The 22707-nt window shown below is 40.1% G+C and overlaps 2 protein-coding genes and 1 long non-coding RNA gene across 5 annotated transcripts; all 3 read right to left on the reverse strand.

The window, feature by feature from the left end:
- Window positions 1-306: 306 nt before the first annotated feature.
- LOC137124515 (uncharacterized) lies at window positions 307-5936 on the reverse strand. Of its 2 annotated transcripts, XR_010913963.1 has the most exons (5): window positions 5252-5936; window positions 2478-5137; window positions 2220-2332; window positions 1717-1764; window positions 307-1375 (listed from the first exon to the last, which is right to left on the reverse strand). It is a non-coding gene; the product is annotated as an uncharacterized lncRNA (long non-coding RNA). The 2 variants fall into 2 exon arrangements; XR_010913962.1 differs by having other exon boundaries at window positions 2478-5922.
- A 4795-nt stretch (window positions 5937-10731) lies between these two features.
- On the reverse strand, window positions 10732-13799 carry LOC137124487 (uncharacterized). Of its 2 annotated transcripts, none has more exons than XM_067499561.1 (4): window positions 13639-13799; window positions 12995-13119; window positions 12477-12512; window positions 10732-12147 (listed from the first exon to the last, which is right to left on the reverse strand). In XM_067499561.1, exons 1-4 carry the CDS (start codon window positions 13720-13722, stop codon window positions 11400-11402), a joined length of 993 nt encoding a protein of 330 aa, XP_067355662.1. In that variant the 5' UTR covers window positions 13723-13799; the 3' UTR covers window positions 10732-11399. The 2 variants fall into 2 exon arrangements, with proteins under 2 accessions (XP_067355662.1, XP_067355663.1); XM_067499562.1 differs by having other exon boundaries at window positions 12995-13104; window positions 13639-13797.
- A 5815-nt stretch (window positions 13800-19614) lies between these two features.
- LOC137124497 (uncharacterized) lies at window positions 19615-22268 on the reverse strand. Its single transcript, XM_067499573.1, has 3 exons — window positions 22112-22268; window positions 20968-21083; window positions 19615-20504 (listed from the first exon to the last, which is right to left on the reverse strand). Exons 2-3 carry the CDS (start codon window positions 21081-21083, stop codon window positions 19928-19930), a joined length of 693 nt encoding a protein of 230 aa, XP_067355674.1. The 5' UTR covers window positions 22112-22268; the 3' UTR covers window positions 19615-19927.
- Window positions 22269-22707: the final 439 nt, after the last annotated feature.

Consider the following 22707-nt stretch of genomic DNA (forward strand, 5'->3'; position numbering starts at 1 on the left):
GGTTATGTTTCCCTTATACAAAGAACCCACCTAGTCTTATTTTATAGGAGGACAGTCTCAGAGAGAGACAAGGACAATTTGGCAGTGACCTTTAACCTTTTATATCCATTGCCTACTGTATTTTTTTGCTTTATTTTTCTGCTGCTGTCCTCCACCATGAATTGCATTTACATTTCACAACTTGCACGAAATGAAAAAGAAGGTTTAAGAAAATAAAAGTGGTGCTACCTCTTAAACAGGGCTGTTAAGTGTCCAGGATCTAAAGTTTGAAATGTTAATGCAGCGATTACAAAATGATGACACACAGACAGATAAGATGCTTTAATAGAGAAAGAAAAGAAGATCAGATGATTACAGAGACAGTAACAGGGATTTATCAAAGATTCGTAGTGGTTAGAGATTAAATGTAGGAGTTAATGTATAATATAATATGCTAATTATAATGAATATATAAGTTGTATCACATGTAGGAGCGAAGGACTACTTGTCCATTATCCAGTAATCCATGATAATAAATCACCAGTTATTACCTCAATTGACCTTTTTTTTTGCTGTAATATAAATGTAGAGAAGTAAAAGTACAACATTTAACTCTCAATTATAATAAGAGGGTAAAAATAAAATAAGCATGAAGTCAAAATACTCCATTAAAATACAAGTACCTCAAGTTGGGGGTAAGTTGGGGCTTGAAGCCTCATCTGAGTAACAGTAAGGTGAAACTTGATTATTACTAGAGCAGCTTGTGCACTGCACTGGATTTCCATTACATCGGAATATGTTGTTCAAACCAATGGACCGTTTGTTAACCTGGTTGGTACCAAGACGAATGAGGGAGTCACATAGCTCAGTCTCAGGTATTTTGGGACCATCACGGGGTTGGAATACATCAGAAAACACGACAGCGTATTTAACCCAATTCACAATCTGATTTATACTGTTGAGAATGCTCCTGTGACTTGTTTCACTTGTACATCTTTTATCGCACGGGGAGGCAAGAACATAGAAAAGTAACAAATCACTACTTTTATCATTGTTGGCCAAGGTGTTGAGTTTCTGTAGAGTCCTGTACTCTGCGTGATCAGCTGTACCTTTGGGAACGTTGTCAGAACACCCTTTGTTAACATCAGACCATGTCCTAACCCATGCAGGACATTTTTTCAGAATATGAGGCCATGGCACATATCCATCAGGACACTGACTCAGAACATTTGGCCATCTCAGAACTGTGGCGGCCACCACTCTCCTGCCAGTGTACACGTCACAGTTCAGAATCGTTCTCCTCACTTCTTCACCACTGTCAAGGGAGCTGAAGTCGTACATTTGCTTTTCTTTGTCGTATGGGAGGCTCACAGCCAGACTGAACATGGGGTATCTTCTGTCAAAGGAAACAGATGTAAAAAACAAAATGAAACACAATGTCACAGCTTTAAAACTGTATATGAAGTGAAGGGTTTGACAATATTTATTGATCAACCAATTAAACTAAACTATGGACTGTGGTTATAAGTTACTCATGATGTAAAATGACGTGTAACTCTGGGATGAAATAGAAAAAGTGAGAATAATGTTCTGTATTCTGGATGTTCCAACTTGTGTCAGTCTCTGGTTCTTGTGGATATTTATCACTTGCCCTGGGAATTTTTTCTGTCATATCTCTTTGCTATAAGGTGCACCGTAAGTGTTGTTTTTAAAGTGCTAATGCTAACGTTCACTTACGTTGTTACTCGTCCTGTAGTGGACTTTGCCTCGTAACTCGGTCTATACCTGCCAAAGCAAACAGATACAGATGTTACTGGTTGAGTTGCATTGGTTGATAGTGAACAGAAGAGGGGTCAGTCGGTAGAGCATCGCCCTTGAATCCCAGGGTTGGTAGGTTGATTCCTAGTTCCTCGTTTCACAGTGTCATTTAAAGACCATTAAAAAAGGTCAGATGGAAAGATGCACTGATCATACATTAACCAGAAACAGTCTGAAGGTTAGAAAGACACAACAACTTTGGGTAATATTTTTACATTTTTACAAGTTTTATATTAAACTGACATTAAAGTTGTACATCTATACTACATCTTTACTATATAAGCGACTATTTACATCTACACACAAGTTTGCTCAAAGTTGCTTTCTTTAAAATGCGTTTATCACCAAAAAGTCATATTATGGTTCTGTTATATTCAGGCCTATATGATTTCCCCTCTGTATTCTAGAGTAAGTTGACTCACCTGTTTAGAATTTCATCTACAATTCTTGCCAGTTGATTTTTGCCCAGAGCAGGTGAGCTGTTTCCAGCAGACAGGAACACGATCAGAAGAGCTTTCCAGCACAGTGCAGTCATCTTTAAAAGCAGCATCAGCATGGAGGATTAAAGATGGGTATAATAATAATAATAACCGCAGTGATACTGAACATATAGATACTGTAGATATATAGATAGATAGATAATGGAACAAAAACATGATGAGGATCACAGGAGTCCTCACCTTAAATGGTGCTGACAAAAGGAGCTGAACGCCCTAAAACAGAAAACAGAAACTAAATCGTTGTGAGCACCGTGCATGAAACTTGAAAACTCAAAATGTCAAATTCTGTTCCACTGATCACATGGGCCACTGAGTCAAATATAATTCAAAGGGTTTAACAAAGTCTTCTTCTATTAGAAAGACATCAGCTGAACACTCAGCTTCACTGGGTGTCATGTTTCTCATTTAAAAAAAATCACAATGCAATAAGCTCTAATTCCACCATTGATTTCGTGCATGCACAGTTGACCAGCCACAGTTCACAGAAGTGTTGATTTAGAGCAGGTGGGACAACATGTGTACAGCATACAGTCACATGCTGTAGCACCTGGGGGACAATTTTGGACAATATCCCTGATTTAGAAAATAACTGGATTGAAATCCATGCACATGACCAAACTAGTTTCCTCCCTCCCTGTGTACAGATGCAAAAATACACTTTGTCATTGTTCAAATACTTCTGGAACTGACTGTATGCAATAAATAACATAATCAGTGTTAGGGTTGGTATTTAGTGCCTCAGATTTAACAAAATCAATTTACATTTGACTTTATAACTTACTGACACTGGGTACAAATTCACACATAATCACGCTTTGATTAAAGGGCGACTTTGAACTTGCTTCTGTTGGTTCTAGCTTAGGTAGTAGATGTACATAAATATCATTAAGCTACCACTGACTTCCCTATATCAAAATATCTCTCTACTTCTGCCTCCAGATGACATCACTTGAGGAAACCTTCAGGTCAGATTATGTCATCTTGTTGCCCATACTATGGAGGTTGTAATCATTGTTGACCTGCTTTTCCAGAGCTCCCCCAGATGGCATCATCTAAACACCTAATGATTAAAAAAAAGCCTCCGGGTGATGTCATCTGGAGGAGTTTTTCAACTAGAAGCAGAGAAATATTTTATTATAGGGAAGTCAGCAGGAAGTGTGAACGCTGTAAATATACATTAATGCTTTCACACTTCCTGCTGACTTCCCTATATTAAAATAGGGATTGCACCTACTGAATCCTTTACTTATTGATCAAACTTCTGATTAGGTTTTTAGAAAAAGGTGTCAGGTGACAGGGAAGCAGTGAGAAAGGTCCAGAGACGGCTGTCAGCAAAGATCAAAGGAGGCTTACAGAAGGAAGCTTAAACAGAGGCTCCAAAAGAAGGACACCAGAGCAGTTTAGAGTGGCATGAAGAGCATCACTGGCTCAGCAGAGCAGGTGAGGAGAGAACTATGCAGGCTTCACCCCACAAAGGCTGCATGTCCTGATGGAGTCAGCCAGAGGTTACTGAAAGCATGTGCCCCAGATCCTGCAGCACATTTTCAGCCTGAGCCTTGAGCTGGCGAGGGTGCCTGTGTGATGGAAAACATCATGCCTGGTGCCAGTACTGAAAGTGGCCGATCCAGTGATTACACACCCGGACCTGGACCAGTTTGCCTGGATTTTGGACCACCTCACTGACCGACCCCAGAACAACACAGGAGATCCTTTCTCCCAGTGGCCATTAAACTGTTCAACTCACCCCCCTTCTGTAAAAAAGGAGGGGGACTAAATGGTCCAAATGGACAAATAGGATTGTTGTATTTCCTTTATTATTTTTATTTTTATGTTTATTCCTCTAGCTGGTTTTTGTTACTTATTGATTAGTATTTTGTACTTTTACTTATTTATTGTCTTGGTTTGGTGGAAGTTTCTTGTTTTCTTTTCTACTAGCAGCTGTAACAAGGCAACACAATTTCCAATTTCGGGATCAATAAAGTTGTTTGAATTCATGAATTGAATTTATCATATTGTTTCACTATTGTTCCCAAAATTACAGCAGACATCTTCATATGCTTGACACATTTGCTTGAAAAATTGAAAAATTTTCTACACTAAAAAATACTAATGAGAGGTGACTTAGGGGCGACTGTGGCGCAGGAAGGTAGAGCAGTTGTCCACCAATCTCACGGTTGTTGGTTCAATCCCCAGCTCCTCTGGTCAAGTGTCAAAGTGTCCTTGAGCAAGATGCTGAACCCCAACTTAGTTGCTACCGGTGAGTGTGACCTTTGAGATTCATTTGACGTCACTTCCGTAGTTTCGAAATGGCGGTCTGTTCAAACTGTGTACACGTTTTCACGCAGTTGCAAGAAGCAATCAAACTTTTGGAAAACGAACTAAGAAAAAAAAAAATAACTTATCTTGGGGTTTTCCAACGTTGCCACCACACAAGCGAAGCACCTCGCAGCTCTTAATACCTCGAGCTACATGGAACAAACAGTTTCTATCCACCCAGCTGTTTGTTCAGTGACCCAGGACACCGATGACACGCTGCCGTGGTCTGGCCCTGTTGCTACTGCTGGAATAGCGATGCCAACCCGCGGCCTTCTGGCCCTGTCGGATGACCAACGGCCTGTCCCGACACGGGCCTGCTCCTCGCCGCTGACACAGGAGGCCTGGATTACGGCTAAAAGGAGACATCGGACGACACCTGCTGCAGCTAATCTTGTCAACCAGTCCATTGGACCACCTTCCCCGGTCCAGATGGATAACCGTTTCACTGTTCTTGAAGAGCTGGAAAGTCCGACTTCCCCGGCGGCGGTTCCCTGTGACTCCCTGCCTCGTGAGATACCACACGGCTCCACTTCCCGCGGGCAGCGCGGTCGGGGCCTGCTGCCGGGGCCTCGCCAGACCAGACGTGCCACCAACACCATGCCTCCAGAGAGGAATCCACATGCTCCTCCTCGGCGCACCTCTCCACCGCACCGTCCTCCCGGTCCGACCATGCTAATTATTGGCGACTCCATCGTTAGAGAAGTCCGCTTAAAACCAGCTAAAACGTTTTGCTTTCCTGGAGCCACAGTCACTGACATAGCGGAGAAAATTCCAAACCTGATTGAAAGACATCCTACAGCAACAAAAGTAGTGATACACGTTGGCACAAATGACACCAAACGCCAACAGTCTGAGTTGCTGAAACGTGACTTCGTGTCATTTTTCAACTCACTGGAGAGTTTCCACGACAGACGGTTCTTCATTTCCGGCCCAGTTCCCACGCTGGGTCGCGGTGTTGGCTGGTTCTCCAGACTCCTCAGCCTGCACACATGGCTTCAACCACAAGTCTCCGCACACGGACTCTTTTACGTGGACAATTTCAATCTTTTCTGGGATCGTCCTCAGTACTTCAAGCAAGATGGACTGCACCCGAACTTTCTGGGATCACGGACGTTGACTGAGAACATTGTCCACAGCGTCTCAGTCTCCGGAGACTGACTGACCATTGAAAACACCTGTGGCTCTGATGTGCTCACCTCTCCTGCATCCTCCGCTCCAACACCCGACAACATCCACAGGTATAAACAGTCCGAGATATTTATAGAATCTGACGTTACCAGCAGACAAAATGCAGCTCTTATGGATTCTAATTTTTCAGACTATGTCTGTTCCACGACCACCTAAACTATTTAAACCAAAAATGAACACAAGGGGAGTTAATCATAAAAATCTAATACAAGTTAAGACTAATGCTCATACTGAACCAAAACCCAAAACTATTAAATGTGGATTATTAAATATTAGATCTCTCTCTTCTAAATCTCTGTTAGTAAATGACTTAATAAATGATCATCAAATTGATTTATTTTGTCTCACTGAAACCTGGTTGTAGCAGGAAGAATATGTCAGTTTAAATGAGTCATATTAATTATCATGTTCCTAGATGCACAGGCCGAGGTGGAGGTGTAGCAGCAATATTTCACTCTAGCTTATCAATAATTCCTAGACCTAAACATAGTTATAACTCATTTGAGATTCTTACTCTTAGCCTTTCACACGCAAACTGGAAAACTCAAAAACCACTATTATTTGTTATCGTGTACCGTCCTCCAGTCCCTTATTCAGAGTTTTTGATAGAATTTTCTGATTTTCTATCTGATTTAGTGCTTAGTACAGATAAAGTCATTATAGTGGGTGACTTTAACATTCATGTAGATGCTGAAAGTAACTGCGTTTAATTCATTATTAGATTCAATTGGTTTTTCCCAAAATGTAAATAAACCCACTCACTGTTTTAGTCACACGTTAGACCTTGTACTTACATATGGCATTGAAACTGATAATTTAATAGTATTTCCTCATAATTCTCTTCTGTCTGACCATTTTCTAATAACATTTGAATTTACAATAACGGACTATACAGCAGTTAGGAAAAAATTCCACTACAGCAGATGTTTATCTGAAAATGCTGTGAATACATTTAAAGAAATTATTTCTTCATCTTTTTCACCACCATGTGTCAATACTATGGTGAGTAGCCATCTTACTCCTGTACAAATTGATTATTTAGTTGACGATTCTGCAGCCTCACTGCGTATGATACTAGATACAGTTGCCCCTCTGAAAAAGAAGGCAGTGAATCAGAGGAGCCGACCTCCATGGTACAATTCACAAATGCACAGCTTAAAGCAGGCGTCACGAAAATTAGAGAGGAAGTGGTTCCACTAATTTAGAAGAATCCCGGTTAGCCTGGAAAAACAGTTTAAAAATGTACAAAAAAGCTCCGTGATGCCAGAACAGCATATTATTCCGCACTAATAGAGGAAAACAAGAACAACCCCTGGTTTCTGTTCAGCACTGTAGCCAGGCTGACTAAGAGCCATAGTTCTGTTGAGCCTAGTTTTCCCTTAACTCTGAGCAGCAATGACTTCATGACTTTCTTTATGAATAAAATTGTAGCTATTAGAGAAAGAATTCACCAGATCCTCCCTACAAATATTACAGATAGATCTTCATGTACAACAGCTCTAGAATCCTCAATAAAGCCCCAATCCATCTTAGACTGTTTTTCACCCATAGATCTCACTGAGCTAAGTTCAACTATCGCCTCCTCAAAACTAACAACATGTCTTTTAGACCCTGTTCCAACCAAATTGCTTAAAGATGTTCTACCTTTAATAGACACATTCATATTAGATTTGATTAATCTATCTTTAGAAACAGGCTATGTACCAAAGGCCAATAAAGTTGCTGTAATCAAACCATTACTTAAAAAACCCTGTCTTGATCCAGGTGATTTAGCCAACTATAGACCAATATCAAATCTCCCGTTTATTTCTAAAATCCTGGAAAAAGTAGTTGCAAAACAATTATGTGATCACCTTTACAGGAATAATTTGTATGAAGACTTTCAGTCAGGATTTAGAGCTCATCACAGTACAGACACAGCACTGGTAAAAGTCTCCAATGATCTTCTCCTCGCTTCAGATAATGGACTGTCCGTACTCGTCTTACTAGACCTTAGTGCCGCATTTGACACCATTGACCACAACATTTTATTACAGAGACTAGAACATGGATTTGGGATTAAAGGAACCACATTACATTGGTTTAAATCTTATCTGTCAGACAGATTCCAACTTGTTCATGTTAATGATGACTCTTCCACAGGGCTCTGTGTTAGGACCAATACTTTTTAATCTGTACATGTCACCTTTAGGCAAAATTATTAGGAAACATTCCATAAACTTCCACTGCTATGCAGATGATACCCAGCTCTATTTATCTGTGAAACCAGAAGATACTAACCAATTAGTCAAACTTGAAGCATGTCTAAAAGACATAAAGACCTGGATGTCCTACAATTTCCTACTTCTAAATTCAGACAAAACAGAAATCATCCTCTTTGGGCCTAAAAACATGAGAAATATGCTGTCTAACAATATAGTTACTTTAGATGACATAACTTTGGCCTCCAGTACTGCGGTGAGGAACCTTGGAGTTATTTTTGACCAAGATTTGGCATTTACGTCACATAAGACAAATCTCTAGAACAGCCTTCTTCCACCTACGGAACATTGCTAAAATTAGAAGCATCCTGTCTCAAAGTGATGCCGAAAAACTGGTCCATGCATTTGTTACTTCTAGGTTGGACTACTGTAATTCCTTACTTCTGGGGTGTCCTAATAACTCTCTAAAAAGCCTTCAATTAATCCAAAATGCTGCAGCAAGAGTGCTGACTGGATTAGGAAAGAGAGATCATATTTCACCTTCACTAGCTTCTCTTCATTGGCTTCCCAAAAAATCTAGAATAGAGTTCAAAACCCTCCTCCTTACATACAAAGCTCTTAATGGTCAAGCTCCATCATATTTAAAAGATCTCATAGTTCTGTATCGCCCGATTAGACCACTTCGATCCCAAAATACAGGCCTACTTGTGGTTCCCAGAGTTTGCAAAAGTAGAATGGGAGGCAGAGCCTTTAGCTATCAAGCTCCTCTCCTGTGGAACCAGCTTCCAATCCAAATTCGGGGAGCAGACACCCTCTCTACTTTTAAGACTAGGCTTAAAACCTTCCTTTTTGATAAAGCTTATAGTTAAACTGCTCACTCAACCTGAACTAGCTTTTCTCTATACATTTACTTGTCACCACTGTATACCATTAATTCTATATCCTACAACCTGTACGATGCTTTGTTGTTGCTTTTTTGTTGTTTTGTTGTTGCTTTTCTTGTTGTTTTGTTGTTGCTTTTTGTTGTTTTGTTGTTGCTTTTCGTTGCTCTTTTCTTTTCTTTCTCCACTTTCCACTCACCCCAACCGGTCAAGGCAGATGGCCGCCCACCCTGAGCCTGGTTCTGCTGGAGGTTTCTCCCATTAAAGGGAGTTTTTCCTCTCCACTGTTGCCTAGGGCTTGCTCAAGGGGGATTTGTTGGGTTGCTTCTACATACTTGTGTAGTCTGGACTTTATTCTCTAAAGTGCCTTGAGATGACTTTGTTGTAAATTGGCGCTATATAAATAAAGTTGAATTGAAATTGAATTGTTGGCCAGCTGCATAGCAGCTCCCCCATTGGTGTGTGAATGGGTGAATAAGAAGCAGTGTAAAGTGCCAATAGGTAGAAAAGTGTTATATTAGTGCAGCACATTTAGTAATATATATCTAATCTGATGTTAAACACAACAGAAGACGTGTTTTTACAGCATAAGGACGACATCTCATGACAGGAAATATAGGGGAATTCAGTGTCCCACTGCTGTGTCTGTGCAGCAAAAATGTAGTTTCTCTTTAACAACCTCTGCTTGACCTACAAACATTCTGACATGTCAGGACTAATGAAACTTCATTTGGTGCAGTAAAAATGTGTAAAGCAGGCAAAATGTGTAAGACTATAAACCAGGGAAATTTTTGCATTATTGTTAGTGTCTTTGATTTAAAATTGTTGTTCAAACACAGTAAGTTAGTTATTGTAGTGTGACATTTTAAAATCAATATACTCTGGCTAAATCTGTAGATAAACCTCCAGTGTAAGCTAATTTTTGCCTTTCAAGGCATAATTGTATAATCATAAATCCAGCCAAGTAAAGTTCTTTTACCTGCTCGTCCTTGGAAAGTTGAGAAATACTCTGATTCAATCTTAGTGTGCGGTGCAGCAACAGTCAAAGCAGTCAATACGTGATATTTCTTTAAGAAGAGTCAAACAGGGTGGAGCCACGCTATTATTCAAACATGTTAGAGTTGTGCATTACTGTGGGCCTGTCCTGTAAAAGACACTTTGAATAGCTTGGCTGGTTGGGTTAGGCCTACAGGAAATGTTCCATTGTGTAATGTCTGATAAATTCATTATTATTTCATAGTAACTTTTCACACACTGGGCTGAAATCTTCAGTAAGGGGTACTGTTAAAGTGGGACCACCATCACTGTTACTGGTAAGTGTTTAGGACTCCAATAACTGTTTGGTGCAGAATGAACTGGTAAATGTACTGGTACTTGGTAAAATGCCTGTATATTTAGAATTAGGTCATTATTTCCCCCTGAAGTAAAGAGTTACTTTACTCAAATGACCACTAAAAAAATAAAATAAGGTGGGTAGTTTACATTTAAGTAGTAATTAGAAAAGATACTGTAAATACATTTAAGATGATACTTGGATATAATGTGTGTGTCAACCAAAAGCTTTATTCTCAGTTAGTCTGTTTGAGGTGACTTATCAAAGGAATCTGGATACTTTTTTACTATCCAGCTATAAACACAAAACTGTAAGTAAATACTTTTACTCATTTTAATGTGTGGCTGTTCACACTATGAAGCACGGGCTACCATATTGGTTTTATTTCCAGCAGCTGATGTGCTCTGTTCAAAACATTCAAACACATTCATGCAAAAATAAAAAAGTGTTTTCCATTAGATCAGACTGATTGTCTACAGGCTCCAAACTGTAAAAACTGGTGACACACAGACAGATGAGAATAGATGCTTAGCCAAGCTTTAATTCAGCAAGAAAAGAATTTCAAGGGATTTGATAGAGATTTACAGAGATAACAACTCTTTAACAAGAAGAACATATGATGCTTTACGCTGGCAATAGAAGTGGTATAAACTGTACCATTATATTTAAAGGGCAACTTCACAAATTTTCAAATTGTTTTCTCTGGGTTTACTCCTCCAGATGACATCAGTCTGAGGAGATTTTCCTCATTGGGAGTTCAGATGGTGTCATCTGGAGGAGCCCTGGAAAAGCAGGTTGACCATGATTACAACCTCCATGAGAGCAACGAGAACTGTAGGTTCTTCCAACAGTGATGTCATCTGGAGGCAGTTCTCAGCTAGAAGTGGACAGATATTTTTATATAGGGAAGTCAGAGGGAAGTTTAAAGGCATTTATTTATACGTATACTAGATCCAAAAGAAGCAACTTAAATTCAATAGAAATGTTTTTACGTAATATTACCTTCATATGTAAAACTCTTCAATCCAAAGCAACTTTAATTTCTTCCCACAAACACATACACAGATGTGCAAAGTTAGAAATGCACATTTTAACTTCCGGCATTTTGTATCATATGATCACAGCTGCAAGATGTTGAAACACAATTAAAAGAAAACAAAAAGGGGGAAATGAAAAGATTTTCTCAAGCAGAGAAAATCTCAAGCTTTTTTTTCTCGTCTGCATTTTGATCTCCTGTTTCTACACTATTCTGCACGCTCTGGTCTGAGTAACAGAAAGGTGCAACTTTTCCATTTTCCGAACAGCTTGTGCACTGCATTGGATTTTCTCCTTTGCAACGAAACACGTTTTTCAGACCAATGCTTCCTCCAAGCTGCTCCAGGGATTGATTGAGCTTAGCTGGCTCTATTGAGGTGTTACCACGGGGTTTGAATACCCTGGAAAACACAAAAGCATACTTTTTCCAATTGAGAATTTGCTTTACGCTGTCGAGAATGTTGCTGTGATCATCTGGATTTGTACATCTTTGATCACACGGGGAGGCAAGACTATAGAAGAGCAACAAATCATCTTTGTTTCTATTGCTGAGCAAAGTGTTAAAGTTCTGTAGGACTCGGTACTCTGAATGATCAGCTGTGTGCCCGCGGAGTGCACCAGGGCAGCGTTTCTTAACATCAGCCCATGTCACAACTCCTTCAGGACACTTCTCGAGAACATCAACCCATGGCACTCGTCCATTAGGACACTGTTCCAAAACATCATCCGCTCTCAGAAGTGTGGCTGCCACTAGTCTTGTGCCAGTGTACACCTCACATCTTGTTATAATTGTATCCTTTACAGCATCAACTCTGTCGAGGACTTGACTGACATCATACTTGTTGGTTTTACTGCTGAGTGGGATGCTCACAGCCAGACTGAACATGGGCTCTCGTCTGTCAAAGAAAACAGACAAACAAAATGTACTGACTGTAAATTTCAGCCAATTCTCATTCGAAATGCTTTTTAACACAATTGACTGAAACCTACCAAAGCTAAACCACTTGTCCAAAATGTAAGATGTACTTTACAAACTGTGATTTGAAAAACAGTGTTGGAAATCACAACCTAGCAACACAAGTGGGAAAATGGAGATTTCATGTCTAATGAACCATTTATCATGTCAGCCTCTTGTGTTTTGTGGTCTTGTTGGTTACTTTCTTACTATTTTCTGCTCTAAAGAAAAATGTAAGTAGAAATAAACACAAAAGGAAAGTTTACTTACAGGTTACCATTCTTTTTAGAGTAGGTTGGCGTGTACCTGTCAATGGAAACATAAAAATGTTGATCATGGTATGTTTGATCATAAGATACAGTTTTAAAGGGCGACCAATTTTCAAGCTGAAAAACTCCTCCAGATGATATCACCTTCTTCTGGAGGCATTTATCATGTAAAGAAGGGAGATATTTTGATATAGGGAAGTCAGAGGGAAGTTTTATTGGCATTTATTTACATGTACTACTCAAACTAGAACCAAAAGAAGCAAGTTAAAATTCGGCGAATGCGTCCTTTAAAGGTTATAAGTTGCACTGATCAGAAACAGAGATTTGTCTGAAATCAATCAAAGGTTATTTGGTTTACTCCATTTTGATTTAATTAGCAGTATATTTATATGGTGCATCTGTTAAGCAGTGGTTTACGGTACATTTACCTAAATGCTGTAATTTTGAGCTGCTTGTACTTTACTGAAGGTATTTGAAAGCATTGTTTAGAGAAAAAAAAAACAGGATAGTCAAACTCACTTGTTCAAGATGTCATTTACAATTGTTGCAAGTTCATTCTGGTCCACATCAGCCAGACTGTTTCCAGCAATCCCAGCCAGTGTTACAGCCATCCAGTACAGGACGGCCATCTGACCACACATCATCTTCTCATTAATGATTTTAACAGCATCATCGCAGATAATTAAAAATCAGGACTTTCCCTTTTAAAAATTTGAAGCTGCTCTGTGGAGTGTTATGAGCTAATCTGCTGCTTTTTCATAAGGTGTAATTCTTCAACATGTTAGCATGTCAAAATAAACAGGTGATTATTGCACTTATCTGGTTGAAAACTAAAGTAGTTTAAGAATCTGATCTGATGACAACACTGCATCCAAAGTCGTTTGGTTTGACTACCTTGGATTGTCTCTTTGGTAGAAAGTAGTGTCAGAGAAAATGATGCTAAAAGTTGCACAGAGGCCAGGGTTAATATATTTTACCTAACATTTTTTGTTTTAATTGTGATTGGAACTTTATGTTCCAGAGTTTAACTATGCTTTGAAATGTAAAATGAAAAATGTTAATGGTTTGGATGATACATTTTTAAATGCAGTTTGTTAATGTAAGTAATAACTTGCACTTTTGTTGTGTTATTTAGGGTTAAACTGTTAAAAAACATCTTTTACCTGTTTTGCTGGAGAATGAAGTTTGATGGATGATGATGTCCCCTTCCTCTCTTCTGAGTGTGAGCAGTCAGGAAAAGGAGTCATTTTATAGCGGAGGGCTTGACTGAAAATGCTAGAAGCTGCACTGAGTTCACCAACTGGTATCTGGGTCTGTCTGCTGCGTCATGGCCAAACCCTCAGAGTGGTACTACACCCTAATTTGGGCAAAAAGAAGAGGTTAGATTGAGGAAGCTGTGGTAGGTCTTGTCTGTCTCAGTTCTGACATCCTGAATGCCGCACATGGGGCAGTTTTTAAACAGCCTGCGTCAGAAGTAGCTTCATTTAAGTCCAACTGTTAAATACATAGTACCAAATGAAATAATGCATAAGTACATTTTGGAGGGAGTGACAGTGATTGATGAGACAGATGAAATCACTAAGACAAATCTGTTGGTCCAAAACCCCTTTAAACTTTATTCGGTTTCTTAGTGAACTAACAATCAACCAAGCAAAACACTGAATCTTTCCTCAAAGATAAAGCTTATTAAATTAGTTTTTGTGATCAAAAGAAATGGGGAGCTGTGCATAGAATGGTAATTGTGATTCTAGCTAGTATGACAATGAAAGTGGCTGTTATGTAGAGCTTGCTATCATGGCCAACACTGCAATTCCAGTGCTATGTATCTAGTTTACATTTACATTTAGAGTTAGTAATTTGACAGAAGAATTTATTCAAAGTGTAAGCAACACTTTGCATCTAAGTCAAAGCTAAGTCCTATTAAAAGAAGTGTTTCTGTTTCATGTGATGCAAGTGCAAGAAATTGCAGAGGCGCAGTGGCTGGGAGGGATTGTAGACCTGACTGAGGGAGGTGAGGTAAGCAGGAGCTGTTGAGTTGACCACCCTTAGGCAAGAGACAGGTCTCTGAACCTGATGCGAGCAGGTGACCCCATCAACAGGGCGTTGCAACAATCAAGACAAGATATGACCAGCACCTGCACAATGAGTTGGGGTTGTATATTCTGTGAGGTAGGGTCTGATCTTTCTGATGTTGTAGAGGGCAAATCTGCATGTCCTAGACACTGAGGAGATGTGGTTCATGAAGCTCAGTTGATCGTCGATGATGATAACTGCACTGCAGATCCAATGTTGATGCTGATGTTGTGTTGTGTTGAATTTGGCTTGGAAGACAAGGACTTCGGTCTTGGAGAGGTTGAGTAGAAGATGTCTCTCACTCATCCAGGCAGAGATGTCGGAGAGGCAGGCAGAAATGTGTGATGACACAGTGGAGTCATCCAGTGGAAAGGACAGGAAGAGTTGTGTGTCATCCGCATAGCAGTGATAGGAAAGGCCATGTGAGTGAATGATAGAACACAGGGATGTAGCATAGATGGAAAAACGAAGACCAACAACCGAGAACTGAACCCTGCGGCACAACAGAAGAGAGTCTATGAGAGTTAGAAATATACCTCTGCCAGGATACCTTGAAGGTTCGTCCAGATAAGTAAGACTGACGTTGGTCTCGAGCTGATCCCCAAGTCACAGAGTGTAGACAAGAGGATCTGATGGTTCACACTGTCAAAGGCTGCAGATAGGTCGAGTAGAAGAGAGAAGACTGGCCTGTGGCTTTTGCAGCCTGCCATGACCATCAGGAGTGCTGTTTCTGTGGAGTGACCCCTCTTGAAGCCAGACTGGTTGACATCAAGGAGGTTGTTCTGGGAAAGAAAGTCTGAGAGTTGATTGAAGACTGCTTGTTCCAGGGTCTTGGCCAGAAATGAAAGAGAGACTGGTCTGTAGTTCTCCAGAAGTGAGGTTTCAAGAGAAGGCTTCTTAAGCAGGGAGTAATCTGGGTCTGCTTGAATGAGGTAGGAGAAGTGCCTGTTGTAAGAGATGTGCTGATAATTTGTGTAATGGCTGGTATTACTGTGGCTGAAACTGCTTGAAGGAGAGTGGAAGGCATTGGATCCAGACAGGAGGTGGTCGGATGGTTAGAGAGGAGGAGGGTGGATATGTAGTCCTCAGTCAGAGTTGAAAATGAGAAGAGTGATGCAGTGTTGGAAGAAGTTAGCAAGATCCTCATCTGGTGGAGAGAACTGTGAGTGGATGGCTGATGATAAATGTAGAAGAGTGACAGAGATGTTGTCTATGGTGCAGTTCTGGAAGAGAAAGAGGTTCAGGTTTGCGTCCCCGGCTGACTGCAGCCTCTGTGTGGAGTTTGCATCTACAAATATGCTTGTTAGGTTAATAGCTGACTCTAAATTGCCTGTAGGTGTGAATGTGAGTATGAATTGTTGTCTGTCTGTGTATGTCTCTATGAGTTGGCCCTGAGATAGAATAGAGACCTGTCCAGGGTGGACCCCACCTCTGACCTAAAGCTGGCTGGGATGGGCTGCAGTAGTAGTGCCTCTTTTAAGTGGAAGTCTCCAGTGACACAGACTCATTACACTGCACTGGCAGCAGTGTAATGAGTCTGTTCTAAAAGTGTTTTAAGTGACCTGCCCTACTGAGCAATCAGAGAAAATGTATGTTTATTAGTAAGTTTATTAGCTTCTTATTGAGTTTAATTTGATAGTTAGAACTACTGAAGAGCTGTGCAGAGCATGGTGGAGTGTAACGAGTAAAATGAAGCAGTTTGACAGCGGGGGAGGGAGGACTGGGTGCTAGTTCAAGTTTCACTCTGTCTCTTTGATACCACTGTTCAAAAGTTGTACAGATGTGTTAATGAGAACGTGTAAAGAGTCAACAGCATATATAGAAACAACTTCCTGCTGTTATAGCAGAAGGTTTATTTTGTACTTACTGTAAATGCTACATGCTGGTAAACTGCTTCTTTGCATGTACAAATTTTCGATGGAAATTTTTGTTTGCTCTGTGTAATAAGTTAGTTGAAGCAGTTGTATGAGGGAAGAACAGGTTGGTGTTATTATCAATACAGCGTATGAGGTTTACTGCTCATCACTCATCATAGTGTTTATTTCTCAGTTTTTCTTTTACCTGCTTCGTCGAGATGAAAACAAAAAGTGTGGACATCTCATCTCGACGAAGCAGGTAAGAGACAAACTGAGAAATTCGAATTTTAATATAAAATCTTTTCATAAAAGTGATGTACAGCTGCAGCTGTGGAAATGACCAGAAGGGTAGAACATTCTCCATGAAGAAGTGGCAAAATGTTTTGAATATTAAAATGTCCTTCTTTGAAATGTCCTTGTTATCAAACAATATAAGAAATACAATACAATTTCAAGATTGAGATTGGATCTGCAGAGAAAGTACAACATATTCTCCAACATACCAACATTGTGTCTGTTCAGACTCAGTTCATACATGTGAGTCTATGTGGACTTTTGTGCCACATGTAATAAAATGCCCTGTAAGGTTTTCTGAGATGTAGCATCAGTGAGACTGTGTTGGGCTTGAGGTCCCAGTGATTCTGACCTTTAACCACTAAAGTCTAATCAGTTCATCCTTGAGTCTGGGTGGACATTTGTGCCAAATTTCCCTCAGGGTATTCCTGAGAGCTCACGTTCACAAGAATGGGACAAACGGGCAGATGAACAGTGGGATGAATGGACGAACTGAAAACATAACGGCTACAGCTGTGGTCAGCATGGAAGCATTACAAAAGACAAGTGGTCCCACAAATAGTCAGTGAATGTTTCTGATAAATATAGACTGAAAATAGATGTTTGTCCTGTGACACAGAAGAAATATAACAACAGAGCACAAGTAACATTAATGTGGAACTAAGTGTCAAACTGTTCTTGTGGCATGACTTGTTGGTCCTAATGGACTGCAGCCTCCCTAAGAGGGGAATTTCTCAACAGTGCCTGTTTTCACCTTCTCAGGATGGAATGTAGATTAATGAGGAAAAAGGAATTTAATCAACTGTAGTATCAGGCTGAAAAAAGTGAAGGGGCTCTGAAAACCTTCTGAATGCAAGTTTGTCAAGCCGTGCATTTTGTTTCCTCTTCTGTGTACTGTTAAACCTTTTTCGGACTTAGATGAGCTTTTCCTTCATCTGTGAGAAGCGCCCAGTGTTTTGGTCAGAGTAAACCCACATCGCTCTGTTGATTGTGACTTGCAGATTCGAGGTGGTGATTTCAGCGGACAGACACATGGGAAAGAAGAAGTGTCAACACTTCACCGATAAAGTGACATAAAAGGAGTGTGACTGAGCATTTTAATCAGCAGACAAACATTGTGTCTCGTATTACGTAAGATACTAATGTGTGAGGGAAGATTAGATTTACCCTGCTGGGCGTAACAGTCAGAGAGTTTGTTGTAACAGTTGTTGAATGATTGGAAACGAATGATAAATTAGAATCATATTAATCATAGTTTTTTACTATGTTGTATGAAACAACAATTTACAAGTAACCCCACCCCCACCAGGAGGCTCCAGCCCCCTGTGACCCTAAACATGTTAAGTGCCTAACAGAGGTGTTCACTTCACATGAGCCTCTGATGAACAGATGAAGGTTTACATCACCACAGAAAGAACTGTATATGAGATTAAGTCCAGTTTACACATCGGGCCTGAGGTTTGGGGGCTGGACAAATGCCTGCCCGACATCTTTGAGCCATCAGCAGAAGCTGTGTTGTCTTTGCTTGGTACTTTCTGTGGTCTGCAGATCAGAGACCGTGACCAACCAAACGTTACCATTTAGCACCATGGACCAAACGACGCCTTGTTTTGACATATAGAACATCATTTTCTAGAGTTTGCCAATAGCAGAATGGAGATAAGGTTTGCTATTGTATTGGGTTTAAGGTTACTGATCAGTATTTAACCTTCTGGGACATCAGCACTTTTATTTTATTGAAATGTTTTGTTACTTTGGCTGTTTTTCAGGCTTTTTTATTAATGTGTGTAAAAAGAACATGATTGAATGTGACTGTTCAGTCTGACTTGCAGATTGAAGGTAAAGACTTTTATTTTATTTATGGATAATGACATTGTCAGTGTTCTGCAGAAGTCACGGTGTCTTATAAAACCTCATCTTATCCAGATGTTTAATCTACGTTTTGTCACGATCTGGCCCTCACTTCCACTTCCTGCCTTGGACTTTTATTTTGTAGCCTTTTCTCCGTCTTCCTGCCTCAGTCCTTTTCACCAGCTTTGCCTTTCATCATCAGTCATTATTGTTTGCACCTGTTCCCCTTCACTATTTAGGTCCAGCTCTTCCCACAGTCCCTGTTGACACACCCAACTCCTGACTTCCCTGATTTGAGCTGTCCCCTGTTTAATCCTGACTCCTGTGATTTGGACTCTGAGGTTTGGTGTGTTTCTTTTCATTCTGTTTCCTCAGTCTTTTCCCGAGTGTTGATTCTGTATCTCTGTTTCTAATCTGGATTTATACCGGTTCTCAATTTGTTCCCTAGTCGTTCTTTCCCTACTGTTAACTTAAGTTTGTGGTGTATCGCTTAGTGGTCGAAGTTTGGTCTGTTGTTTGCCTTTTGGTGTCCTTGTTCCTTTTTCCTAGTGTTCGTTTGGATTTGTACATACTTTGTGTAGCTCTGTGTTTTCTGTTACCTCCGGTGTTTTGTGTGGTTTTGTTTTTTTTGTTTTTGTTTTTTGTTTTTTTTGTTAAACCCTCATTTTTTTCCCAAAACTTCCCATGTTTCTCTGTTACATCTTAACAGTCCATATCTTAACTTAATTTTGGCATCAGGTTATGCATTCAAATTATTCAAATATTACTTCAATGCTTTGTCTTTATCATCAATTCTTACATGGAAATATTTTGGTTTCATGCTGAAGCAGTTGGACAAAGTTGGATCCAGTCTGGTTTATGTTACTTAAATGTTGGGAAAAGCTGTACAGTGCTGCTGCCTTGGCCATATTTCTGTGTGGTACAAAACTAGTGCAAGGAAAAACTTGTGTGAATAAAATAAAACTTATATTTAAAAATGTGGCTTTCATGTCTGCTTTCACTATGCCGATTAGGTAACAGACAACCGACTTCAGGGCCAGATGATTGATGCACAGACAGAGCAAAGTGGATGCAGAATTAACCTTTAATTAGAACAGAACATAATATTTGTTGATGCTTTTCAGAAGAATGGAATCAGTGAGATAATTAGGTTACTGAAAACAAATGACTGAAGCCTTCACTAACCAAAGAGGCACTGAATGCAGTGCTGTGAAATAAAGGAATATATAAAGAAGATTAACTTCTATATGTCTGCCACAGAGGATTCATGGGACTGCTGTGAATTCAAGCTCAGTTCCTCACTAATCCACAGATATGAACAGCTGCTGTGTTGGAATTGGGAAGAATTCACAGCAGTCCTGTGACGATCTCACTGTTCTTAACCTGAAATGCAATAGTTTGCCACATTATTACGCTCACGCTCATTATAGCAGCTGGTGCACTGCAGCTGACGGCTTCCATCGCATCTGAAAATGTTGGTCAGACCCACTGAGCTCCCGAGCCGCTGAAGAGCTTCTCCACGTTGTTCGTCGGTGTTGCCTGGACCAGTATTGGGTCTAAATATCTTTGAAAACACGACGGCACGATTAGGCCACTGGTTGATGGGCTTTATCCTTTCCAGGATGCTAAGTCTGTGTGTGTCACTGGAACATTTTTCAACACATGGGGAGGCGTAAACATAGAAAAGCATCAGATCATTATTATTACGGCCGTTGACCAAGTTGTTGAGGTTGTCCACAACACGTGACTCTGCATGATCAGCGCCCCCTGTAAGATGTTTCAGAACCTTGGCTGCGACCACTCTGGTACCGACGTACACTTCCCCATTGTTGACCTTGTTCTTCACATTGTCTGCAGGGTCGCTTTGGAGGATTTGCTGAAGGACCTGGTTAATGTTCTGGTTCAGGTTGTCTGGGACTGTTACAGCCAGGCTGAACATGCCTTGTGTTCCATACCTGCCAAAGGAATAAGATGAGCACAGTGTCAATGACGTGAAGCTGTTTTGTCGCTAATTTACTTCTTGAGTTCATTTTTTTTTACCTTACTGATGAGACAAAAAGCCTGACGTACTGATACACTGAAGACTTACAGAGACAGACCTGCACTGGGAACATGCCAGTTCTCCAGTCTGCTGGTTTTTCATCATGCACGTACATGCACTGGGTTTGGTTTTGTCTGGTTCTTCAGATGTTGACAGTTTATTATTGATCCGTTGTATTAATCTGTTACCTCGCAGTCACTCCATCCTCTGCTAAAGGCTGCAGGATGAGGTCAGCAGGATTATTTTGTCAAATTGTTCTTTCCTGTCTCACCTCAAATGTCTCTTGGATATTACTGAAACATTTTTGTCCACATGTAAAGATAAATGCTGAAAGTAGGAGACTTATTTTCACACAATAAATATTAATGTTCACTCACTGCCTCAAGATGCCGTTGACAATTGTAGCAAGTCTGTTCTGGTCCACAGCAGCCACACTGCTCCCAGCAGAGAGGAAGAAGGTCAGCACCACAGGCATCCAGCACAGGCCGGCCATCTGCACACAGGTCAGTGTTAGTCTTTAACGAGTAAACCTGCTACAGCCACTTGGAGGCAGCAGAGACGGGTAAAAACTCTTCCTGTGTTACACATCCAGCAGAGTTGGTGCTGTACTGTAATATAGTCTAATATCCACTGTGGTTTCACTCTGCTTCTGTTCTTTACTAATACCTGAAGGAAATGTGTGGCTCTTTATAATGTCTGGCTGCTAATTGCTGCTCTTTTCTTCCCTCACTCTGATGAATCCTGTGGTTTATCAGTAATCTTTTAATGCGACACCATCACTGGGAACATTTATACATTGTTTCAACTCACAATGTTTAATCCCATGATTTATGTACAAATAATCCATCATCTGAATCCATGCATTTCTAAACTGCCTGGTGGGAGTTGAATTATCGGGATTTTCAGTCTCCTTGTCTCCTGTCTGCTCTGTTTGCTCCTGTAGTGAATCAAGCTGCATTTTTCTGTCTGAACAGATTTGAGCCTGAGGGTGTGTTGGTTGAACCTGATGCAGATGAGTTTGTGTGCTGTCTTTCCTGACTAAAAGTACCTGAACAAAAGTAACATGGCCACAATAGGCTCATTGATTTAGTGCTTACTATCAGTTTATATTGGAATAAAGAACAAATGTGGATTCTGTTTGATTTATTATAAATATTTACAATTATGCCTGTTCATTCTAACCTGCCCAACGTGAATTAGAACATGGTTTATAATTTCTCTCCAAATCTGACCCAAACCCCTCAGGGACCAACTGTTCCCTTCGGGCTGAGTTCAGGTATCAGGTTTTATGTTTGTGACGCACTGCAGATTGTGTCTGTTTGAGTCTGACTGCTCCCACAATCATTTATGTAAAACTACAGACTTTCACTTTCACTTTTAGTCTTTTCTGGCCCTGTTATTTTTCTTGAAATAGACTAAATTTGTATTCATGTGTTGGATGAATAAATAAAAACTCCTAATCATAAATATGTGGTAGACATTTGGCTGCTGTACATTAAGAGGAAAAAAAACTGTACTTACTCTTGTTTTTAGTCCCGATAACTGCAGAGTTGGGAGTAAGTGGGAAAGGAATTCCTGGACTGACGAAATGGGCTCACTCCTTGAAAAAGTGCCAAGAACAGGAAGTGTTTAAACTTTTATTTCTCGCTTTGAGGGGAGCACAGTTAAAGTGAAACAAAGCTTGTAGAGACCTTCCCACGAAAACTTAAAGCTGAGACTGCTGCCAAACAAGATTCTACACGGCTTTGAATTAAGAAGCTGAATACTTAAAAATATTTCAGCTTTTAAAGTTTGAATCCATTTGCACTTCAAAATACTTTTTACTTTGTCAATACAGTGTGTTGTGGGTAGAATTTCGTCCATTTGAAATCAGTCTATTGTCTAATACAGTAGACAAGAACCAAAAAAAGCCACAGTTACATAAACTTGTGCAGTCTGTTTACATCATGAGGACAGGTGATTGACAGATGTTTCATTTTACATGGTGGTAAAATAAAATCTGCAAAAATAGAAGATATAATTGATGCAGAACCACTTCAATGCATTTAATAAGCCAGATTATGAGTAATTACTTTACCTGTTTGAAATAGCCTACCTGTCAATTAAAACGATTATTG

The sequence above is a fragment of the Channa argus genome, chromosome 3 (genome assembly GCF_033026475.1).
Source record: "Channa argus isolate prfri chromosome 3, Channa argus male v1.0, whole genome shotgun sequence".
NCBI lineage: Eukaryota > Metazoa > Chordata > Actinopteri > Anabantiformes > Channidae > Channa > Channa argus.